Genomic DNA, 21596 nt, shown 5'->3' on the forward strand with positions numbered 1-21596 from the left:
TTTAAGAACACCAATTTCATTTAAAAAGACAATACAAAATCCAGACATTTTTACATGAGCATAAACAAATTTCAAGTGCAAATACCATTTCCCATTCCATGAATCATTGTGGCAAAGTCATTTCTTTTTCAAAATACAAAAGAAAAATGGGGGGAAAAGACAAAAAAAAAAAAAAAACAATAGAAAACCACAGACAAAAAAAAAAGGGTTTTTCTTTGAAATGGGTTTGGTAGCGCAAAAACAAGGGGAAATGATCAACAAAATAAAGCAGCAGTCACAGACCGCCAATGACACTGACTAGAGAGTAGCAAACACTCTGCATTTCTTTTAGTGAACATTCAACAAAACATTGACTACTTTGCCACAAACATTTCATCTAGGCAACCATGGCTATTTCACATGTGACCCATCCTTTTGATTCCCGGAGACATCCAGCCTGCAGTGCTGCAACATGTGTAGTAGTATGACCAAGTGGGGCAATATTGACAGTTCACTTCTTCTTGGGTTAACCCAAGTTGTATTTTTTTTTTCTATTCTATCATATTTATACATTTAAACAATTATATTAGTGACCATTGTAATAGATGACAAAATGTACATAATACCTAAAATGTCAATAAATGCTTCATCAAATAACCCACACACATTCAGTTCGTTTTAAAATCTAGATTTTAGGATCTAGTCTTGAGGGTTAGACTTTTCTGGGACATTCTTGTGTGTTTGAATACAGGTTAACTTTAAAAGAGGGTTACAAATAGACACACGTGGAGCCCAGATTTTCAGTCGACACCACGACTATTTTATCCCGGCACAGAAATAGTCCCAAAACATTCTACGCAAGTATATAAATGTGTCCTTTTTCGGTGAGTTTCAGGTCTTGTTTAGCGAGTTAAAGTCGACATGTATAGCTAGCTTCCTGGTTTAGAACAAACAAATGAATGAAACTATCGTCTCCTCGAGTCGCCATCGCAGGAATGCGCGTTTGTGTACTTTGGACGAGCGTTTGCGTACTTGCGTAGAGCGTTTCTGGCCTTAAACACACCCTCTTTTGTGTCCGCATTTGGAAGGGAGGCTATACAGCGGAAAGTTTGGGAGAACAACTTGGGTTTGGACTTATCTCTCAGACTCCAATTAGTCTACGTTTATTTCATATTTACAATATACAAAAAAAAGACAACAGTAAACTACCATTCTGACCAGTCCTTTTCTGTTTACATATAAAAACTGGGTATGGTTTGACCTTCTCGAAGTTTGGTTCTTTTCACTTTATGTGAAGGGCTCTACCTATGAACACATTCATGAGGAATACTAATTCATAATTAATACAGGAAACACTCATAAATGTCGACATCCACAGGCTTATCCTGACACTTTTGCACTTCAGGCACTTATCTAACCGCGGTCCGGTGAAACCCAACACTCGTAACCTGAACGCTGCTTCTCTTTGGGTCCTTCTATAATGTGCAAAACAAACTCAAAACACTGTCATTTCATCTCGCTCGTCGTGACCGGAAAGTCCATCCACGTCAACCCTGTGCTTTACGTTTATCATGTCTGCACTGTGAAATCCTTTAAAGAGTCCGGCCCCTCGACTGCTCTTCTCCGTGGGACGTTTCTTAAATCGCGATAGGCTTAAAGTGACGTTTCTGAAGAAGCAGCAATTGCATGTCCTGCAAAAAACTCAATTACCAGTCCACCGTTCTTAAAACCCCCAACCGACCTTCTCATCACCCGAGCCTTTCCAATAACGCACCATTTGTTAAATTAACTTGAATATTAGGAAATAGACGAATACGCGGTTGACAATAATACAATCTGAACTGGCAGACCTTAACGAAACTACTGTTTTAACAGCATGACCTTTAGAGATTACATGTATGCTCTAGGAGCTCAAATATAATGTTTTAACATTGTGGAAATGCTTGATATGAATTAGATCTTACCAAGAGCACACTAAAAGTACAGATATACAAAAGATTGAACACTTATTCTGAGAACTAGTACAGTTTACGACGGCTGGAACTTGGGGAAAGACACTTTTTTTTTTTTTAAAGCTCCAGTTCAACAAGTAGATTTTCCTTTCTTTTGACATGCGACGACTTTCTTTTGTCTGTACAACACGCTCACGTTCGCTCTTAACGGGAGGAGTGGGACCACCCGAACTATCGTCTTCCTCTACGGGACTGAGCGTGCAAGCGTTCATACGACCGAAGAAAACCATCGCGAAAGGAAACTCGATACGACTGCGTTACATGTAGACTTACACAGAAGCTGTTTTCTCCTCGGAGGTGACGGACAAGAAGTAGAAAAGAAAAGGGTGAAGTGAAACATCTGAAATCTGCATAGTGTGGTTGTGTGTGTGCTGTTGAATATGTGTATTTCCTTTACATGTGTGTAGGATCCCGTTGACTCGAGGCCAGGTGACTGGAGGTGTGTGGATGGAGCTCTCGGATTATTTGTACGGGCGCAGGAAAGCGGAGACTTTGCTGTGGATGAGGCGTATGAATGAACGCGGGAGCATCTCCGTGGAGTCCCGGGGCGAGTACTTGTAGTAATTGTTTGGGTGAGCCAGCACGTCGAACAGAGTTTTAATCAGTTTTTTATCCTGATGGAAAGAGAATGGAGAAAAATCGAATGAGACTGGCATGAAATGGACATCGTTTACAAATCGAAATGCTTTCAACATGTACGGTCAGTGTATAGAAATTAGCAGTTTAAACAACACAATTTTGACATGAAATCACACCGAAGGACCTGAAATTCTCGTCTGAAAAATAAATAAAAATATCGTCTGAAAAAAAATTCAGATCGTGTTCGATTATCTGCGTTTTTCGCATCCGTTGCATAGGGCTGAAACGATTAGTCGACAATGTCAACAATAAAAAATTGTCGACAAATATCGTTGTTGTCGAGTAGTCGTTTGATCTCACTTGACCTAATGTAAGGGCGTGCGATATTGCGAGTGTAATGCAGCCCTTTACAAATGCTATTGCGGTAAGAAAAAAACAGAACGTACAAACGAATCCGAACTAGCAAGGTTTGGGAAAGTTTCACAAAAATTAAAAGCAACAATGCTGTCATGTGCAATACATGTAAGGTGGAACTTGCTTTTCATGGGAGAACAACATGCATGTTGGCGTGCTGAAAACTTAGAGAATGACCTGTTTAGTTGGCTCAAAGTTCATTAAAACAACTATTTCAAAAGTTGAACTGATTCGCTTTTTGTATAATATACAATATACATATTCTTACTATAATATTATTATAGTGCTATAATGTTATTATAGTAAGAATACGAAGAACTCAATGTTTTAATTAATTGAAAAAGCTGAATAATCGTTCCAAACTTAATGAGTAGCCGGCAAAATAATCGACGAGTAGTCGATTAATCGTTCTAATAATCGTTAGATTAATCGATTATCAAAATAATCGTTTGTTGCAGCCCTGCCGTTGCAAGCATTTTAAGAGGTGTTTCGACAGTTCAGAGCCACCAAATGACAAATAGGAAAAAAACGCACATGAAAATTTCATTTTTTTTGTATTCGTCATCCTAAAAATTCGTCACGCACAGAAAAAAAACTAAAATAACGACTTTATTCAATTGTCCATTTCCTTCCCTGAGGGCCTCGAGATTTCACGTAGTGTAACAGCGTGCAACCTAGAAGCTTTGCGCAGTTTCACTACAGAAAACAGTTGAGTTCGTTTTCTCGTCAAAGTATTCTCGTCACTTAATAAACTTAAGGTTAAGCCACTGTAGTCACTCGAACTATTTTAACGATGTCTTTAGTAGCTTTTGGGCCGGCCAGTTTCGATCCCTTAAGAAGCCAATGGAGGAGTGAACCAGCTCTCAGATTTAATAAAAAATATCTTAATTCGTGTTATCTGAAGATGAACGGAAGTCTTACGGGGGTTGAAACAACATGAGGGAGAGTAATTACTGACAGAATTTTCATTTTTTGGGTGAACTATCCCTTTAAGGGTTTTGAATAAAGAGTAATCGCACTGTTACTGCCAAATCAGACTTCACTAGTCACAAAACTAACCTTGAGTATTTCTTGATGGTTTTCAGAGGCGTAAAGTCTTCCATCTCTTACAATGTCTTCAACCAGCTGCTCGTAGTCTTCTAAAGAAAAATTAAATCATGCGCATTTTAGTGACAATGAATGTCGAGAATGGACAGAAATCCACCTAAAATCCACCGTACCGTCATAAGTGACGTAGGGAATCTGGAAGCCGCGAGCGCTGTTTACATCGTTGGATTTGAAGTTGATCCAGAGGCGGCGAGATCGGGCCGTGAACGCGATCGGCCTCTCGTATGTCTGACATGTCTCATAGGTGGTGATGGAGGTTGCTGACCCTGAGAGGAACATTTATTAGCATTCAAATCAAAGTTTAAGAAACCATCACCACTAACATGGAGAGATTAGTCCAGATAAGTCACAATTCGTTGTTGTTGTTTTTTTTTTGGTAGGATTTGGTTGGTTTGGATCTTTGCTTATAATGCGTTTACGAACACTTTTAACATCTCTATGGGAAAAATGAATGGAAAAAATACTTCCGTAACCAACGCCACAGGAAAAGTGTGCAGGCACTAATGCACTCTATAAAGGCTAAACCTGGAAAAGCACAAAAACTTACAGTTCTTCCTCATGACTAGGACGTCTCCGCACTCATCCTCGGATGGGAGGAAGATCTCCGGGACCACGATCAAAATCTTGCGTTTGTGTGGAGGGTTGATGGTCCAGACACACTCTACATTGGCTGGGTAGTTTCCAGGATAGTTGGGGGACTCTATGTATCCGATGAACTCGCCTATTTCACCCCCACATTCCCGATCTGAACACATCAACAAATAAACAAAAAGATCACGTTACGGTAAATTTCTCATTTAGAACATTTACACGACTTTATTAGACCTGGTAACTTTTTATTAGAGATAAACTGATATGAGCATTTTGGCTGATACCGATAATTCTATATTTGAAATCCAATAACCGATATATTGACATGATTGATAAATCTAAATCCAAACATTTTATATAATTTTTATTTATGCCTTTTATTTCTAAATTATGACTATTTTTGATCTAAACAACATAACATTATAAGGGCAACCCAGGAAACATTATAAAATAATAATAAAAAAAAAACATGTCAGGGGACCTAAGGACTTTATGTAAAATTCAGAAATCCTTGTTATTAGCGACACCGGTGGCTGTTAAGTGAACTGCAGCCAGCAAATCTCCTTTTTTAAAATTTCGTTACAGGCTGTTCACACATTGACGATACAAGAAAATTCCTGAAAAGGCCACGTACTGCAGATCAATTCAGTTGACACTTCACCTTTTAGTGATGCATATACACAGTTCAGTAAACCATATTCTATAACCGAATTTACTAAATTCTATAACCGAATAAACTAATGCTGCAGTTATGCCTGTAAAAATAAACATTTTGGGGAAAAAACATTTGTTGATATTTTTAATCTTTTCAGTTAAGAGTGTCGGCTATCAGTAATGGGGGAAAATGTAAAATGAGGATCCAATAACAAAACATAATTTCACTTAAAATGCCATTTGTTGATGTGATGTTGGTTTTACCTCCAGATTTTCAATCAAGTTAAGGGATAAGGGACTCCTAAGAAGTCCACACTTGTGCTTTAGGATGAACAGACTCACTCTTGCATTGAGAGACGCTGATGGCCCCGTCGAAGTCAGTGGTGGTGTTTCCGGGGCAGGAGATGCAGTAATTCTGTCTGAACTCAGCCTGGTAGGTTCCATGAGGACAGCGGATGCAACGGTGAACTGAGGTGTTATAATAATGACCTGGAGAACACAACACTACACACACACACACACACACACACACACAACACAGATGTCACATGGGCTGGTTTAGCATAAAGCTTCCCCTCACACACACATGGACTACAAGAGTACAAAATTAATAAATGTATAACAGAAAATTTGACTCAAATTTTAAAGCTAGGGAGGGCAACTTCAGAAGCATTTTTTAATGTTTAGTGTGAAGAGTACGGTGGCCCAGTAGTGCACAACACAATGAAACAAAAATAAGATAACGACACTGTAGGACAGTGACCATTAGGGGGAGCAAGAGAGAAAGGAACAGGGATGTGTATGTTGGCAATAGGGAGCAATAAATAGGTATATGTTCACCAGCAAATGTGTACATCTGATGTGATATGCACTACACACACAACAGAATCAAGTTCGGAATCAAGGACAATTCATTCTATTATGTTGTGACTTGATTCTATTGAGTTGTGACTTGTTTCCGTGGTGTTGTGACTTGATTCCGTCGTGTTGTGACTTGATTCCGTCGTGTTGTGGCTTGATTCCGTCGTGTTGTGGCTTGATTCCGTCGTGTTGTGACTTGATTCCGTCGTGTTGTGACTTGATTCCGTCGTGTTGTGACTTGATTCCGTCGTGTTGTGACTTGATTCCGTCGTGTTGTGACTTGATTCCGTCGTGTTGTGGCTTGATTCCGTCTTGTTGTGACTTGATTCCGTCGTGTAGTGGCTTGATTCTGTCGTGTTGTGGCTTGATTCTGTCGTGTTGTGGCTTGATTCCGTCGTGTAGTGGCTTGATTCCGTCGTGTTGTGGCTTGATTCTGTCGTGTAGTGGCTTGATTCCGTCGTGTAGTGGCTTGATTCCGTCATGTTGTGGCTTGATTCCGTCGTGTTGTGACTTGATTCCGTCGTGTTGTGGCTTGATTCCGTCGTGTTGTGACTTGATTCCGTCGTGTTGTGACTTGATTCCGTCGTGTAGTGGCTTGATTCCGTCGTGTTGTGGCTTGATTCCGTCGTGTTGTGGCTTGATTCCGTCGTGTTGTGGCTTGATTCCGTCGTGTTGTGACTTGATTCCGTCGTGTACACACACAACAGAATCAAGTTCGGAATCAAGGACAATTCATTCTATTATGTTGTGACTTGATTCTATTGAGTTGTGACTTGTTTCCGTGGTGTTGTGACTTGATTCCGTCGTGTTGTGACTTGATTCCGTCGTGTTGTGGCTTGATTCCGTCGTGTTGTGACTTGATTCCGTCGTGTTGTGACTTGATTCCGTCGTGTTGTGGCTTGATTCCGTCGTGTTGTGGCTTGATTCCGTCGTGTTGTGACTTGATTCCGTCGTGTTGTGACTTGATTCCGTCGTGTTGTGACTTGATTCCGTCGTGTTGTGACTTGATTCCGTCGTGTTGTGACTTGATTCCGTCGTGTTGTGACTTGATTCCGTCGTGTTGTGACTTGATTCCGTCGTGTTGTGACTTGATTCCGTCGTGTTGTGACTTGATTCCGTCGTGTAGTGGCTTGATTCCGTCGTGTTGTGACTTGATTCCGTCGTGTTGTGACTTGATTCCGTCGTGTTGTGACTTGATTCCGTCGTGTTGTGACTTGATTCCGTCGTGTTGTGGCTTGATTCCGTCGTGTTGTGACTTGATTCCGTCGTGTTGTGGCTTGATTCCGTCGTGTTGTGACTTGATTCCGTCGTGTTGTGGCTTGATTCCGTCGTGTTGTGGCTTGATTCCGTCGTGTTGTGGCTTGATTCCGTCGTGTTGTGGCTTGATTCCGTGGTGTTGTGGCTTGATTCCGTCGTGTAGTGGCTTGATTCCGTCGTGTTGTGGCTTGATTCCGTGGTGTTGTGACTTGATTCCGTCGTGTTGTGACTTGATTCCGTGGTGTTGTGGCTTGATTCCGTGGCGTTGTGACTTGATTCCGTCGTGTTGTGACTTGATTCCGTGGTGTTGTGGCTTGATTCCGTGGTGTTGTGACTTGATTCCGTCGTGTACACACACAACAGAATCAAGTTCGGAATCAAGGACAATTCATTCTATTATGTTGTGACTTGATTCTATTGAGTTGTGACTTGTTTCCGTGGTGTTGTGACTTGATTCCGTCGTGTTGTGACTTGATTCCGTCGTGTTGTGGCTTGATTCCGTCGTGTTGTGACTTGATTCCGTCGTGTTGTGACTTGATTCCGTCGTGTTGTGGCTTGATTCCGTCGTGTTGTGGCTTGATTCCGTCGTGTTGTGACTTGATTCCGTCGTGTTGTGACTTGATTCCGTCGTGTTGTGACTTGATTCCGTCGTGTTGTGACTTGATTCCGTCGTGTTGTGACTTGATTCCGTCGTGTTGTGACTTGATTCCGTCGTGTTGTGGCTTGATTCCGTCGTGTTGTGGCTTGATTCCGTCGTGTTGTGACTTGATTCCGTCGTGTTGTGACTTGATTCCGTCGTGTTGTGACTTGATTCCGTCGTGTAGTGGCTTGATTCCGTCGTGTTGTGACTTGATTCCGTCGTGTTGTGACTTGATTCCGTCGTGTTGTGACTTGATTCCGTCGTGTTGTGACTTGATTCCGTCGTGTTGTGGCTTGATTCCGTCGTGTTGTGACTAGGGGTGCACGATATTGACAAAAATGTGATATTGCGATATCGATAATGAATATTGCGATATCGATATTAATTTCGATATTTTTAAACGGATGTAAAACTATAAAAGTTATTGGAAAACGCATCAAAAAATATTAATAAATAAAACAAGTTTTCTTACAACATAAGATTTATTTCAACTGACAGTCATATTGGACTGGTACAGCATTAATAAATAGGCCTAAATAATATGTCTACAGAACAGGACACGTTAGTTGTGTACACTACAGGGTAAAAGATAATAAATAAATAACAAGTCTACAGAACACACTATGCAACGTAAACGACACTATGCGTTTTCTTTGACCGGATAGCTATGATCGTGAAAAGACCAGCTGTAATGCCCTGTGAAACGCATTTGTGACGTATTTGAATCTAATCGCTCAAACCACTTCAGGAGGAGGTCTGGGCCGCATTTCAGTTGAAACTGGACAAATGTAAATTAATCTCGTTATTGAATAAACCACATATGTAAAATGTACTCCTTCTAAAAACGCTAAAAATGAGAACGTTGCAGGCTTGTCATGTTATTGCCAGATATGACGACGCGCGCGACTGCATCACGCATCACGCAGATGAGCAGCTGCTGAACATTTCCTTTTCATCAAGCCAACGCGCAAACTATCGCAAATCAAAGTGAAAGTAAGTCGCAGACGCTTTTCACATTTATCTTCATTAAAAGTAAATAAACGAACTGATCTTTACCTGATGATCATAAAACGCAGCTCATAACTGTTGACGTGACGGTGACGTGCACTCCATTAAATCTGCATATAGCGCGATAATTGAAGATCGTATTTTGATAAATCAGATAGCTATCCGATCAGTGAAAACGCATGAAGTTGCCAGGTGGACCGTGGCCTGATGTTTATACTTGTGCGCTGGTGTGCGCGTCGAGCCGGGGCAAGTGTGTGTGTGTGGGACTGTGTGGTTGGAGAGCAAGGGAGAAGTGAGAGAGTTACGGCGGTTAGCTTTGGAGCGAGTAGCGACTTTATATTGAGAAAAACAAAGTGTCTCCCCTGTTCTTTCTGACCACTGTGGGAAATCTGTAGCATGAAAAGTTAAACCTCTCTTGATTTATTATTGTTTATGGAGAAGGAGAATCAGGAAATGAGTCGGGGGGAAATGCAACGGTGCATGTCGGACCAGACGCATCATAAACAAAATATTGCATAAATATCGCGACACTTTCGATATGGATATCGAGCAACGTGATATCGCGATAACGATATTGATTCGATATATCGTGCACCCCTAGTTGTGACTTGATTCCGTCGTGTTGTGGCTTGATTCCGTCGTGTTGTGACTTGATTCCGTCGTGTTGTGGCTTGATTCCGTCGTGTTGTGGCTTGATTCCGTCGTGTTGTGGCTTGATTCCGTCGTGTTGTGGCTTGATTCCGTGGTGTTGTGGCTTGATTCCGTCGTGTAGTGGCTTGATTCCGTCGTGTTGTGGCTTGATTCCGTGGTGTTGTGACTTGATTCCGTCGTGTAGTGGCTTGATTCCGTCGTGTTGTGACTTGATTCCGTGGTGTTGTGGCTTGATTCCGTGGTGTTGTGACTTAATTCCGTGGTGTTGTGACTTGATTCCGTCGTGTTGTGGCTTGATTCCGTCGTGTTGTGGCTTGATTCCGTCGTGTAGTGGCTTGATTCTGTCGTGTTGTGGCTTGATTCCGTGGTGTTGTGACTTGATTCCGTCGTGTTGTGACTCGATTCCGTGGTGTTGTGACTTGATTCTGTCGCGTTGTGACTTGATTCCGTCGCGTTGTGACTTGATTCCGTCGTGTTGTGACTTGATTCCGTCGTGTAGTGACTCGATTCCGTCGTGTAGTGACTCCGTCGCGTTGTGACTTGATTCCGTCGTGTTGTGACTTGATTCCGTCGTGTAGTGACTCAATTCCGTCGTGTAGTGACTCCGTCGCGTTGTGACTTGATTCCGTCACGTTGTGACTTGATTCCGTCGCGTTGTGACTTGATTCCGTCGTGTTGTGACTTAATTCCGTGGCGTTGTGACTTGATTCCGTGGCGTTGTGACTTGATTCCGTCGTGTTGTGACTCGATTCCGTGGTGTTGTGACTTGATTCTGTCGCGTTGTGACTTGATTCCGTCGTGTTGTGACTTGATTCCGTCGCGTTGTGACTTGATTCCGTGGCGTTGTGACTTGATTCCGTCACCATGTGACTTGATTCCGTGGCGTTGTGACTTGATTCCGTCGTGTTGTGACTTGATTCCGTGGCGTTGTGACTTGATTCCATCACCATGTGACTTGATTCCGTGGCGTTGTGACTTGATTCCGTGGCGTTGTGACTTGATTCCGTGGCGTTGTGACTTGATTCCGTCGTGTTGTGGCTTGATTCCGTGGCGTTGTGACTTGATTCCGTCGTGTTGTTGCTTGATTCCATCGTGTTGTGACTTGACTCCGTCGTGTTGTTGCTTGATTCCGTAGTGTTGTCAACTTATATTTTTAAAATTTCATTGTGTTGTGCACTACTGAGCCTCCGTAAAAGTGTTTATAAAAAAAGTGTTTAAAAAAAACCCTCATTGCCTACCTCTTTAACTAAAAATTGTGCACTGTGTTTTGCTCCAAACATCATGAATATATTATAATAGTTTTTATGCACACTGTTCAGTTTGATGTGAATGTGTCAAAACGCCTGACCTTTGACCTCACAGTCATTGAAGGAGCTGGCACCCTCTCTTTTGGTACCAAGCCCGCCTCCACAGGGGAAACAGAGAGTTCGTCCTGGGTCGGGCTGGTACGTTCCTAGGGGACACGACTGACAGGGCTTGAACCCATCGCTGGAGAAATACCCTGGTGGACATTGACCTATAAAAAGACAGAATTTACTTTTTGATGTTCTCCACGTGACAATTACAGATACCATTGATTGATATCGTTCTAAATATACACATATCACCAATAAAATATATTTGGTATCTATTATTAATAAAAAGGTTAAGTAAGTTCAATGATGGTTCATTTTTGTTGTAAAAAAAGATAAAGAGAAACAGAACTGCTAGAAAAGTACTTCAGGTTTTACAATAGTGGATTCATCACTTGATACAATTTCTGCATGGACAGCATTCCACGGGTAAATAAAAGAAAGGAGAACATTTTCAAATATACCCAAAGACAACAAATAAAATGAATCGACACCTACTTTTAGTTCAACACATTTGCATCCATTAGCAAGTAGAAGGCACATGGATTAAGGCTGGTCACCTGCACATGACGTGATGTTGCGGGCCCCTGGTGGACCATGGCGGTCTCCTCCAGGGCAAAGGTCACAGGCCAGCTGACCCTCCCGCTCCTGAAAGGTTCCAGGTGGGCAGTGGACGCAGCGCTCCTGTTCACCATGGTAGTAAGACCCAGGCAAACATCTGACTGAGAGAGAGCAGCCAGCAGGGGGCAGCAGTGAGGACAATGAAATTGACTTTACTTAATAACTTCACCTAGTAGTTTCAAATTCATGTATTGTATGTTTAATTTCTATTGCTTTAAATGTTTTATGAATTACTTTTTTGTACACTGTCTATGTCTACTTTATCTTGTTTGAAAATGCACTTTATTGCCTTACTCTACCTCAAGTCTTTTTATTTTGTGATACAAGTATCTCCTGGGATCTTTGTTCAATAATAATAATGATAATAATGAAAATAAAACAAACCCTGCAGTTTCAACTGTGTACCAATGTAAAATGCTCAAATTTGTCTCGCAAATATTTACTAATAAGCTAATCTTTGGTTTAGTCAGTTATTCTGGTGTCTCTATTGTCATTGGGTTTCCAGCACTAAGTCCAAGTCTATTAATTTAATCCCTCAATGTAATACCAAATTTAGGATTTTCATCAACTATTACATTTTTTGGGAACTTCTTATCATATGTGTTGGAGTCTCGCAATCACGTCCTATCGTGATATCTATTGAACCGTGACATGAGTGTTTCGTTACACCCCTAATATCCATGCAAGTTTCTATCTCCAGTAGATGCTCTTGCTCATTCTTATCTGTTGATAATAAAAAGGCTTGTTTTTTATGCCTGGTCTGTGTTTGGACGGCTATTAGACGTCTTTAAAATGCAAAATTGATTGCTGGGATGTATGATATAGAGCCCTTACACTTACATTTATTTATTTGGCAGGCGGCAGCGCTTTTATTCAATGCAACTCTGCCTTCAAGCTATAGATTTACATATAATTCCCCTGGGAATCAAACCCATGACTTTGGCGTAGCAGGTGCCAGGCTCTACTGTCTGGGCAATAGGAAGCCCTTGCCTTCTTCAAGGGGTTCGTGAATAACAGGCCCCACTCACTCTTCCGTTCTTACCACAGCGGCCGCTGTCTTTCTCTCGGCCCGGTCCGCAGTTCTCCTGCCTCAGTGCAGCCTGCGGGAGCTTCTGCGCGACCTCGTACTCCAACCCGGCCACACGGATGAGGAAACGCTCCTGGTTAATGGATTTTTTCAGGGCTTTAATGTACAACTTCATCTGCTGCTCCATGCGCTGCCTTTGACACATCATGTTACAGCTCCCTACAGGAGAACAAGATGAACGTTATGACTTAAAATTAAGTGTGCGTGTGTGTATGTGTGCATTTGAGCGAGAGTTTTATTTATTTATTGATTTTATTTTGCACATTCTAAAAATTTGCTGTAGTTTGTACCACCAAAAGTTTCTCTGAGTTTTCCTATTTTTTTTTTTCCGTATTTCCCATTCATTTCCTATGGTCGGTCATTTTTGACCGGGAGGAAGTCAAGTGTGACTATTTATTTTTTTTACGAACCTTTAACATATCCGAATCATCTCCAGTATTTTTTTGTGTTCACATAGGTAATACAACAAAAGTCACCAAGTTTCATCCCCCTCCGATAAAGCAAAAAAAAAAAAAAAAAACATTGACCCGCGCTCAATCTCGCAAGCTACGCCTTTGTTTTGAATAGGCGACCTCTAGTGGCGATAAAACTACATATTGTGCCTTTAAAGGGTTAGTTCACCCAAAAATGAAAATTCTGTCAGTATTTACTCACCCTCATGTTGTTCCAACCCCGTAAGACCTTCGTTCATCTTCGGACTCTTGCTGGCATCGAAAAGTCATTAAAGACATCGTTAAAATAGTCCAAGTGACTACAGTGGCTCGATTTTAATTTTATCAAACGACGAGAACACTTTTTGTGCGCAAAAAAACAACAAAAATAACGACTTTATTTCAACTATTCACTTCCTTCTCCATAGGCCTGTAGTCAGTTAACGTAGTGTGATTGCGTAGAGCTACGTCACACGTAGGCTCACTATTGGCCGACGCTGGTCATGTGTGTGTGATGCGTGTGACGTACAATAACAGAAGCTTACACTATCAAACTAGTAACCTGACTCGCGCCGAGGAAGAAATAAACGAATAGTTGAATAAAGTCGTTATTTTTGTTGTTTTTTTGCGCACAAAAGTGGTCTCGTCGTTTGATAAACTTAAGATTGAGCCACTGTAGTCACTTGGACTATTTTAACGACTTTGAGGACAGCAAGTCATTCCCTCAAGAAGCCTATGGACTGTATGCAGGAGCGATCTTAATATCTTAAATATCTTAATTTGTGTTCCGAAGATGAACGAAGGTCTTACGGGGTTGGAACAACATGAGGGTGAGGAAATACTGACAGAATTTTCATTTTTGGGTGAACTAACCCTTTAAGAACGTTACGATATTTGTACTGGAAACAAGACAAAAATCCCGAGGTGTTTATTTTAGGCGAGGATGTGAGACTCACCAGTGGTGTCCGCTGGCTTGACCTCGGCCTCCAGCTCCAGAGTGATGCGTGTGACCTCTTTGCTTGACGGGTTACGCGCTCGACGACCTTTGGACTTCTTAGACGAGTCACACTTCAGGTTAACAAAGGTGACCAGGCAGTTGCTGCATGGCTGACCACCTACAAATCAAGTTATTATCACAAAAAGGGTATTTAAATGTCAGAGTTTCATTATGTCAACAAGTCATTCACCGTTTTTCAATATATTGCTTTGGAATTTAGAATGTGTGTGATTTAAAGGAGTAGTTCACTTTTAAAAAAGTGTCTCCACCTTGAAGTCCGAGCGAAGTCTTTTGCATTTTACAATGGAATTGATGTTTGATTATATCAAGTGCTGTGAGAAAAGGCAATAAATCTTCACCTCCAACATCCTCATACGCAATATAGCTTTTATACCATGGTCTGGGTGAATACTCGATTCTGATTGGCTGCAGGGTGTCCGTTAAAAAGTGATAGAGGACACCTAGTAAAGTAGTTCTGGTGAAACTGCCTGTTTACTATTCGAAATGAATAAATAAATGCGCTGCCTACAACAGCTGTGAGTAACCATAGCAACAGGCAGTCAAACGCTCTATCAAAACAAACATCTAACGTTAGATTCTATAGCCTAGGGCCGGTTCACATATCGCGTCTTTTGCGCGCTCAAGTTCGTTATTTCAAATGTAGGCGCGCGGTATGCGCGCTCATAATGGAAGCGACGCGGTCGCGGTGTGACGCGCTCGTTTTTTCCAGGCGCGTCCGCGCCGCATCGAGATAAAAACATCTCAACTTTTCAGAATGCCGCAAGCGCACCGTAGGTCACGTGTCACGTCAACCAATCAGCTTCCTCGCCATTTTTGTTACCTCTTCTTAAAATATAATCAAACTGGTCCTTGTCCACTCTGAAATAGGCTTTGAACCTCCCATTGTCCAGGCGGAGTTCCTGAATCAGCTGGTGAAATTCCCCATGGTTCTTGCGTTTTTGTAGTATGGGGTGCACCCAAACACTGCGGCGCTTTTTTACTTTTCTGAGTAAATAAATCTTGTAACAGAGTTACAGCAAAGGTTTTTCGGTGGTGGAAATCCATTGCTGAAATTTCCTTCATGTAATGGAGAGCGCAGCTGATGGTTGCTTAGCAACGACAGACGCCTCCGGAGTGCAACCGCCCAAGCGCTTCTTTGGAAAAAGGAGAACGCGTGCGCCTAGCATTTTCTACGCGTTTTTAGGCGCGATATGTGAACGGCCCCTAATACAACAATGAGCGACTTCGTTATTTCATTTAACATTTATGGAGAATATGGCAACTTTGACGACTGGTATGCTGTTGGTCGACTCTCCGATGCTGGACTGGAGAGCCGTCAAATAATGTCGGTGACAGGCCATCGATGCGAGATTGCGAGAGCAGTCTACGGGCGGCTCCGTCTCTCCGTGAGAGACGAAGCTGGAGCAACGTAGGCTACTGTCTGCATCAAGTGCCCATCATGGGCAGCAGTAACGTTACCCAGCTTTTGTGGATCCTCCTGACTGGCCGACTTTTTCAAATTGCACTATAAATGGAAACGTTGAAATTAATTGTAAATAAAAAAGCTAGAATGTAGCTAGGCAAATGACCCTCTCTTTGATCTGATTGATTTATTGCCCTATATAAGCGCAAATCGCTAGTGCTCAGAACTAATTGTTTGTTTTTTTGTGTGTTTTTCTGATTTTTGTTTGATTAATTGTTTGTGTAATAAAAAAAATAACTATGCCTACCTTTGTGTTTCATGAAAAACAAAAATGCATTTTTGAACCTGAAGGGTTCTACAAGCTGAGCGGACTATAAATATCTCCGGTCGCTAAATAAACCGTCAGGCAAGTTATTATTTGTAAAAACTAGATTTAGCCTAATTAAAATATAAACTAATGTTTTAAAAATGTTTTATTTGGCAAGTGACCATGGTATAAGCGGGTTAATGCCCTCCGAGGTGTCCATTGTCAGGTTTTAATGGACGACGGCGAGGCGTGAACCGGCCGACGCGCAGCGGAGGACGGTTGCCTCCGCCGAACACAATGGACACCTCGTCGGGCATTAACCTTTACATACTAGCCGAGACTCTCCTTTATGTGTACAGATGTGACATAATGACGCAAAGACATGCTCGAATCTCCTGCGGAAATCCACCAGTACCACTGGAATCAAAAACATGATTACAAGCTCACCGCTTTGAATCGAGCTAAGGCAAGTAGACAGCGTTGGACACTGACTCATTATGTATTTTCTCAAATATGTATTTTGGAAAATGTTTAACCCGACGGACGGTCCCGATTATCATTGTTTATGTAGCAAAACAAGAATGCTATAACCTTATTCCACTACAGGGACCATCAAAATGATATGGTACCCTTCATTTCCTGGGCCCTATGACCTCTGACCTGGCCCGATCTGTCTGCCGTTGTCCTCTGCTCTGCCCTTGTGCTTCGGGTGCAGGTAGCACTTGGCGTTCTTGATCCGAAAGGATGCCGTCTGCTTCACTGGAGGAGCCTGAGTCTCTAAACCAAACAAAGAGGCTTTGATACACAACTCAACATCATCCTTCCTGACTACATTCATTCACAGTCGCTGGATCGCTACATTAAACATGATCGAAGGTATGGGTTGGTTTGTGGTCTTTGAACATCTGAAGCAGATTCGTGTTAGCTTCATGAACACTTAGCGATTTGAGATTATAGTGTGCCGTGACAGGCGTCCTAATGTGAAACGAGTCTGACATCAAAACAAACATCAGCCATGGTGAACAAGTTGCTAATTTGCCAAGCGCATCAAGTGATCGTGTAATTGGATGGCTGTGATGTATCTGTCATTAAGTGTCTGCGAATCATCGGCTGCAGATGTTCAGAAGAAACGTCTCATCGGTTTCCAGGTTCTGTTTGCTGGCACTTTCAACAAAATACACAAATAGTGCCTGAATGTCTTAGAAAATGACTTGTTTTCCTCCTCTCCAGCTAATGATCAGTGAAATTGAGGTGCTTAACATTTAGAAAATGTTGACTGGTAACAAACAGGAGATGAGTTAATATATATGTGAGTCATTATATATGTGGCACCCATTGGCATAAAGGGTGATGCGTCACCCTTTGACTGTGATTTTATTTATTTATTACTATTAAAAACAACAACACTAATCAGACTTTTTTTTTTTTTACACCAGAACAAGTTTAGCCTTAATTAAGGCATTACACCACAGATGAATAGGCAACACAAATAACTAATAATATCACCATACTTTTCCAACATTTGATTAATTGCTTTAAGAGTTATTTTATCTTGTATTGCAAGTTTTCACATTTTAATGAGGCACATAATTTGCGTTAAGTTCCAAAATCTGAAGCCATGTTCAAAATTCTTGTTTAATTTTATTAACCCTTGTGCTGCATTAGATTTTTAACACCGTTGAGTGCATTAAGGACCAAAAATGGCCACGTAATAAACATTGCCTAAAATATTATATATTATTATTATTTTCCACTTTAACCAAGTTAAATCTTTTAATCAGCATCAGTCCTCATCATAACTACCAAAAATTTATTCCATTTCAGGATTTTAACCCTTTAATTACCAGTCTTGTTGGCGAAACCATCGATTTTTTATATTAGAGGAGGAACCACAAAAATTCAATTATTTTCAATAAACTGAATGCAAAGAGAAAACTTTAGATTTGGATCATCACAGTCTTGAATATGTCAAAGATTAGCAGCAACATTATTTCTGGTGCATTTAAAGATTTTGTGTTATGTCAGATTTTTAAAAAAAATCCCACTTAGCGTGTTAAAGACCAAAAATGGCCACCTATTAAATATTGCCTAAAATATTATATATTATTATTTTCCACTTTTACCAAGTTAAATCTTTTAATCAGCATCAGTCCTCATCATAACTACCAAAAATGTATTCAGTTTCAGGATTTTAACCCTTTAATTGGAAACCAGGAAAATAAGGTGCATTTCCACCCATAGGGAACACATATGTAGTGATATCATACACTTTATAATGCAAATATAATGCTTTCGCTTCAAAATGAAAGGATGTTTGAGCAAAAATCATGTTTCATGTGTTAATGACAGCCTCTGATTTAAACAACGTTTTAATGGGTTTCAATGGGCCATTTTTGGTCATTACGGTGCTGAGTGTTACTATTTGATCTACACAGTGTGTGTTATACATATTTTGCAAAATGGGATCACATTTTTTACATTTATCCAAAAAGTCACAATTTTGCAAAATGTCATACCATTTGCATTAAAACAGCCAAAATGGTCAAAGAAAACTGCAAAAGACCAAAAATGTCCCTAATGCAGCACAAGGGTTAAAGGGATAGTTCACTTTGAAATTCATTTTTGGTATGTTTTATCTTACCTCAAGGGCATCCAAGATGTAGGTGTCTTTGTTTCGGCAGTATTTTCAATTTTGATATTTTTAGGTCAAACCGTTCTCGTCTGTCAGTCATATAATGCAGGTCTATGGTCACCACCTCAAAGAGCATGCACAGAGCAGTCCAAATTAAACATGATTTAATGACTCGTAAATGTAAGTTTTCTCACACAAGCCGCTCGTTTCGTGTCTTAGGCCATCAATGTGTACTTACATTTACGAGTCATTAAATCATGTTCAATTTGGACTTCTCTGTGCATGCTCTTTGAGGTGGTGACCATAGACCTCCATTATATGACTGACCGACAAGAACGGTTTGACCGAAAAATATCAAAAACGAAAATACTGTGGAAACAAAGACAACTACATCTTGGATGCCCTTGAGGTAAGATAAAACATATCAAAAATTCATTTCAAAGTGAACCATCCCTTGGGTTTCAACACGAGGCACCAAAGTGTACCCTATAAAGTGTGTGATCTTACCTATGCAGGTGTGGATGTTGCTTGTGTTTAATCGGCTCTGGGATTTCCCTCGCAGGATGGGTATTCCACAGCTCACAGAATAACTGCTGTCTGATTCTGTCAAGCGTACAACATTAGAGTTGAACGGTCGAGTGTGTTATGTGGTTATACTGAAGTTATTTTTGGGGGGATATTGGCCTGTACCTGATAGATAATGTGCTTTGGATGCACATGTGAGAGAGCAGCTCTCCTTTTTCCCCGTCTTACTGCAAGTGAGGGTGGCTTTGGGGGACACCAGACTGGACGCACATTTCACGATTTCTGTATGACGTGCAGAAAAACTATAGGTTTGACTTAATAGAATTGCATTTGTCCTGTATTGAAATGCATTTGAACATCTCATTGGTCCTATAATTTTTGCAAAGATATTTATGAAGTGCATCTTATTCATAAGAGTTCAGTCGTGACGTAGTAGCATTGAATGGCCTCTAGGTGGCACTCTTGTCCACATACCGACACAGTCCTTGCGGTTCCAGAGCAGTTTGTAACCAGGAGGACAGGTACACTCGTAACTGCCCAGAGTGTTCACGCATCCGAATTTACAGCCGCCCCGGTTAATGCTGCACTCATCGATATCTATAAAACGACACAAAAACGCATCTAAAGGCCATTTGTTAGAACAACATTACTTTCCAAAGAAAAACTATAAGGCTTATAATATAGTCTAAATGAAGCTGATGTAATTGTATTTGTGTTATGACTAACAGTGCTGTTGAATGCCAGAACTTACTTTATGTTGTTCATCCCAATTTTCAACTGTCTTTGTTCTTACTTTACAAATAAATGATTGATTTAAAGAAATTTACTTTACGCATAAACTACTGCAGTACACAACCACACTGTATCCCACAATGCATTGCACTCCATTTCCAGTGTGACTAATCAGACAGGCATGGTCTGATCTAATGACATGACTTGTGTCCTAAATGACACATTATAAATCAATTGTACACGTCAACCATATATGTATGGTTATATATGGTTAAATATCGTATTTGGTCAATTAAGAGCACAATCTAGAATTGTTTAAGTCTTATTGCAATTTTCAGTGTGATAACTACTTTTTACACTACACAACTTAATAGAATAGTGCATAATAGAGGTTAAACAAAGGTTAATAATAAGTACGTGAATTGGACCAATGGAGTAAAGAAAAATTAGCAATTTTCACAAAAAAATAATTGGTGTAGAAACAATTTTCACTCAGAAATTGCTGTACAGAAAGTAATTAGCAAGTCATTTTTTGAATTGACATTTTAAAGTAGAAAAACTTGTAAAACGTACTCTAATAAACTCTCTAAAATATTTTACAGTAGAAAAATACATCCCAATACCGGAACAAAAAAAAAACAAAAAACCCACAAATCCAAAGGCAAATGGGTTTCATCGAGTGTATTAGAAACAGAGTCAGGTGCGTTTCAACAAATCTGCAAGAGTTTCTTGAGGAAATAAAGAGCTTGCTTGCTAGGCTAGTCTGGTTTCCCTTCTCTTTGTGGATCTGTTATTCCCCATCAGATTTGAACCGGCTCCAGGCGAAACCTTTCACATTTCCTTTCCCTTTTTGGATCCCGAGCCTTCATTAATTCAAAGATCGAGGAACGCGGACGGGAAGAGAAAATCAACATTAGGCTTACACTTCCATAGCTTTTAGTAACACCTCAGACCACTATTTCTAATCATGAGTCCAGCTCACATCTACTTCAATGGAGAAAGACTAAAACCTGAATATACTGTACGTGTACGATTACTGTAAACTCAGCACGTCAGCATTTCTCGTCACAATATTCCTCATTTAAATAATTCATCATACGCACCATTTTTATTTTTTATTTATTATTATTTTTTTTTTATTAATTTTGTTTTTTACTGGTTTTCTTGTTCGTTTCGGAGAAAAATTATGATGTAGGACAAGGACAAAGATGTTGTATAATATGACCAAATGTGTATATATGTCTTGCAACGTCAATAAAAAAATAAAAAAATTAATAATTCATACGCAGAATAAAGGGGCGGGGCCTGGTTGAGTTAGTTAGTAGTGTGTTAAACTGGAGGTTATGGAAAGGGGCGGGACTTTTCTCAAACACACTCGAAGCGCTAGACCAATCACAACACACTGATCCAGCCGACCAATTAGAGCACAGTGTGCTTTTTAGAAGGAGGGGCTTCACAGAGACAGGAACTAACAGAGCGTTACTGACAGACTGGGAAGAGAGGAGCCGCAACAATGGAGAATATGGGGAAAATTACTATTCTAGTAGAGTCAAAAAATAAAATCAAGACATTGTATATTGAAAGTCTATTTCCCTGCAGGTAAGCCGTCAATGGGAAACTGGCGACCATTCTCTGTAGACAAAAGAGAGCGCTTCATTAATCTAGGTGTTATCTAAAAGCTAACGGAGAGAAACACATTTATTATTTCTGGTCATCTCAACAATAGTAAGACACAC

The 21596-nt window shown here is 40.6% G+C and overlaps 1 protein-coding gene across 3 annotated transcripts in view; it reads right to left on the reverse strand.

Moving 5' to 3' along the window:
* scube3 (signal peptide, CUB domain, EGF-like 3) overlaps positions 1-21596 on the reverse strand; it is a 131812-nt gene continuing 110216 nt past the window's right edge. For all 3 annotated transcript variants that reach the window (XM_039651978.2, XM_039651977.2, XM_089124618.1), the window contains 13 exons: positions 19603-19725; positions 19294-19410; positions 19111-19206; positions 16632-16748; positions 14201-14359; positions 12769-12972; positions 11666-11827; positions 11102-11269; positions 5679-5840; positions 4639-4836; positions 4205-4357; positions 4044-4123; positions 1-2605 (listed from right to left, as the gene is read on the reverse strand). In XM_039651978.2, coding sequence (XP_039507912.2) covers positions 2453-2605; positions 4044-4123; positions 4205-4357; positions 4639-4836; positions 5679-5840; positions 11102-11269; positions 11666-11827; positions 12769-12972; positions 14201-14359; positions 16632-16748; positions 19111-19206; positions 19294-19410; positions 19603-19725 — 1892 coding nt within the window. In that variant the 3' untranslated portion in view covers positions 1-2452. The remainder of the gene's footprint in view (positions 2606-4043; positions 4124-4204; positions 4358-4638; positions 4837-5678; positions 5841-11101; positions 11270-11665; positions 11828-12768; positions 12973-14200; positions 14360-16631; positions 16749-19110; positions 19207-19293; positions 19411-19602; positions 19726-21596) is intronic.

This window comes from Pimephales promelas, chromosome 20, assembly GCF_988280905.1.
Source record: "Pimephales promelas chromosome 20, fPimPro1.hap1.1, whole genome shotgun sequence".
In the NCBI taxonomy this organism is placed as follows: domain Eukaryota; kingdom Metazoa; phylum Chordata; class Actinopteri; order Cypriniformes; family Leuciscidae; genus Pimephales; species Pimephales promelas.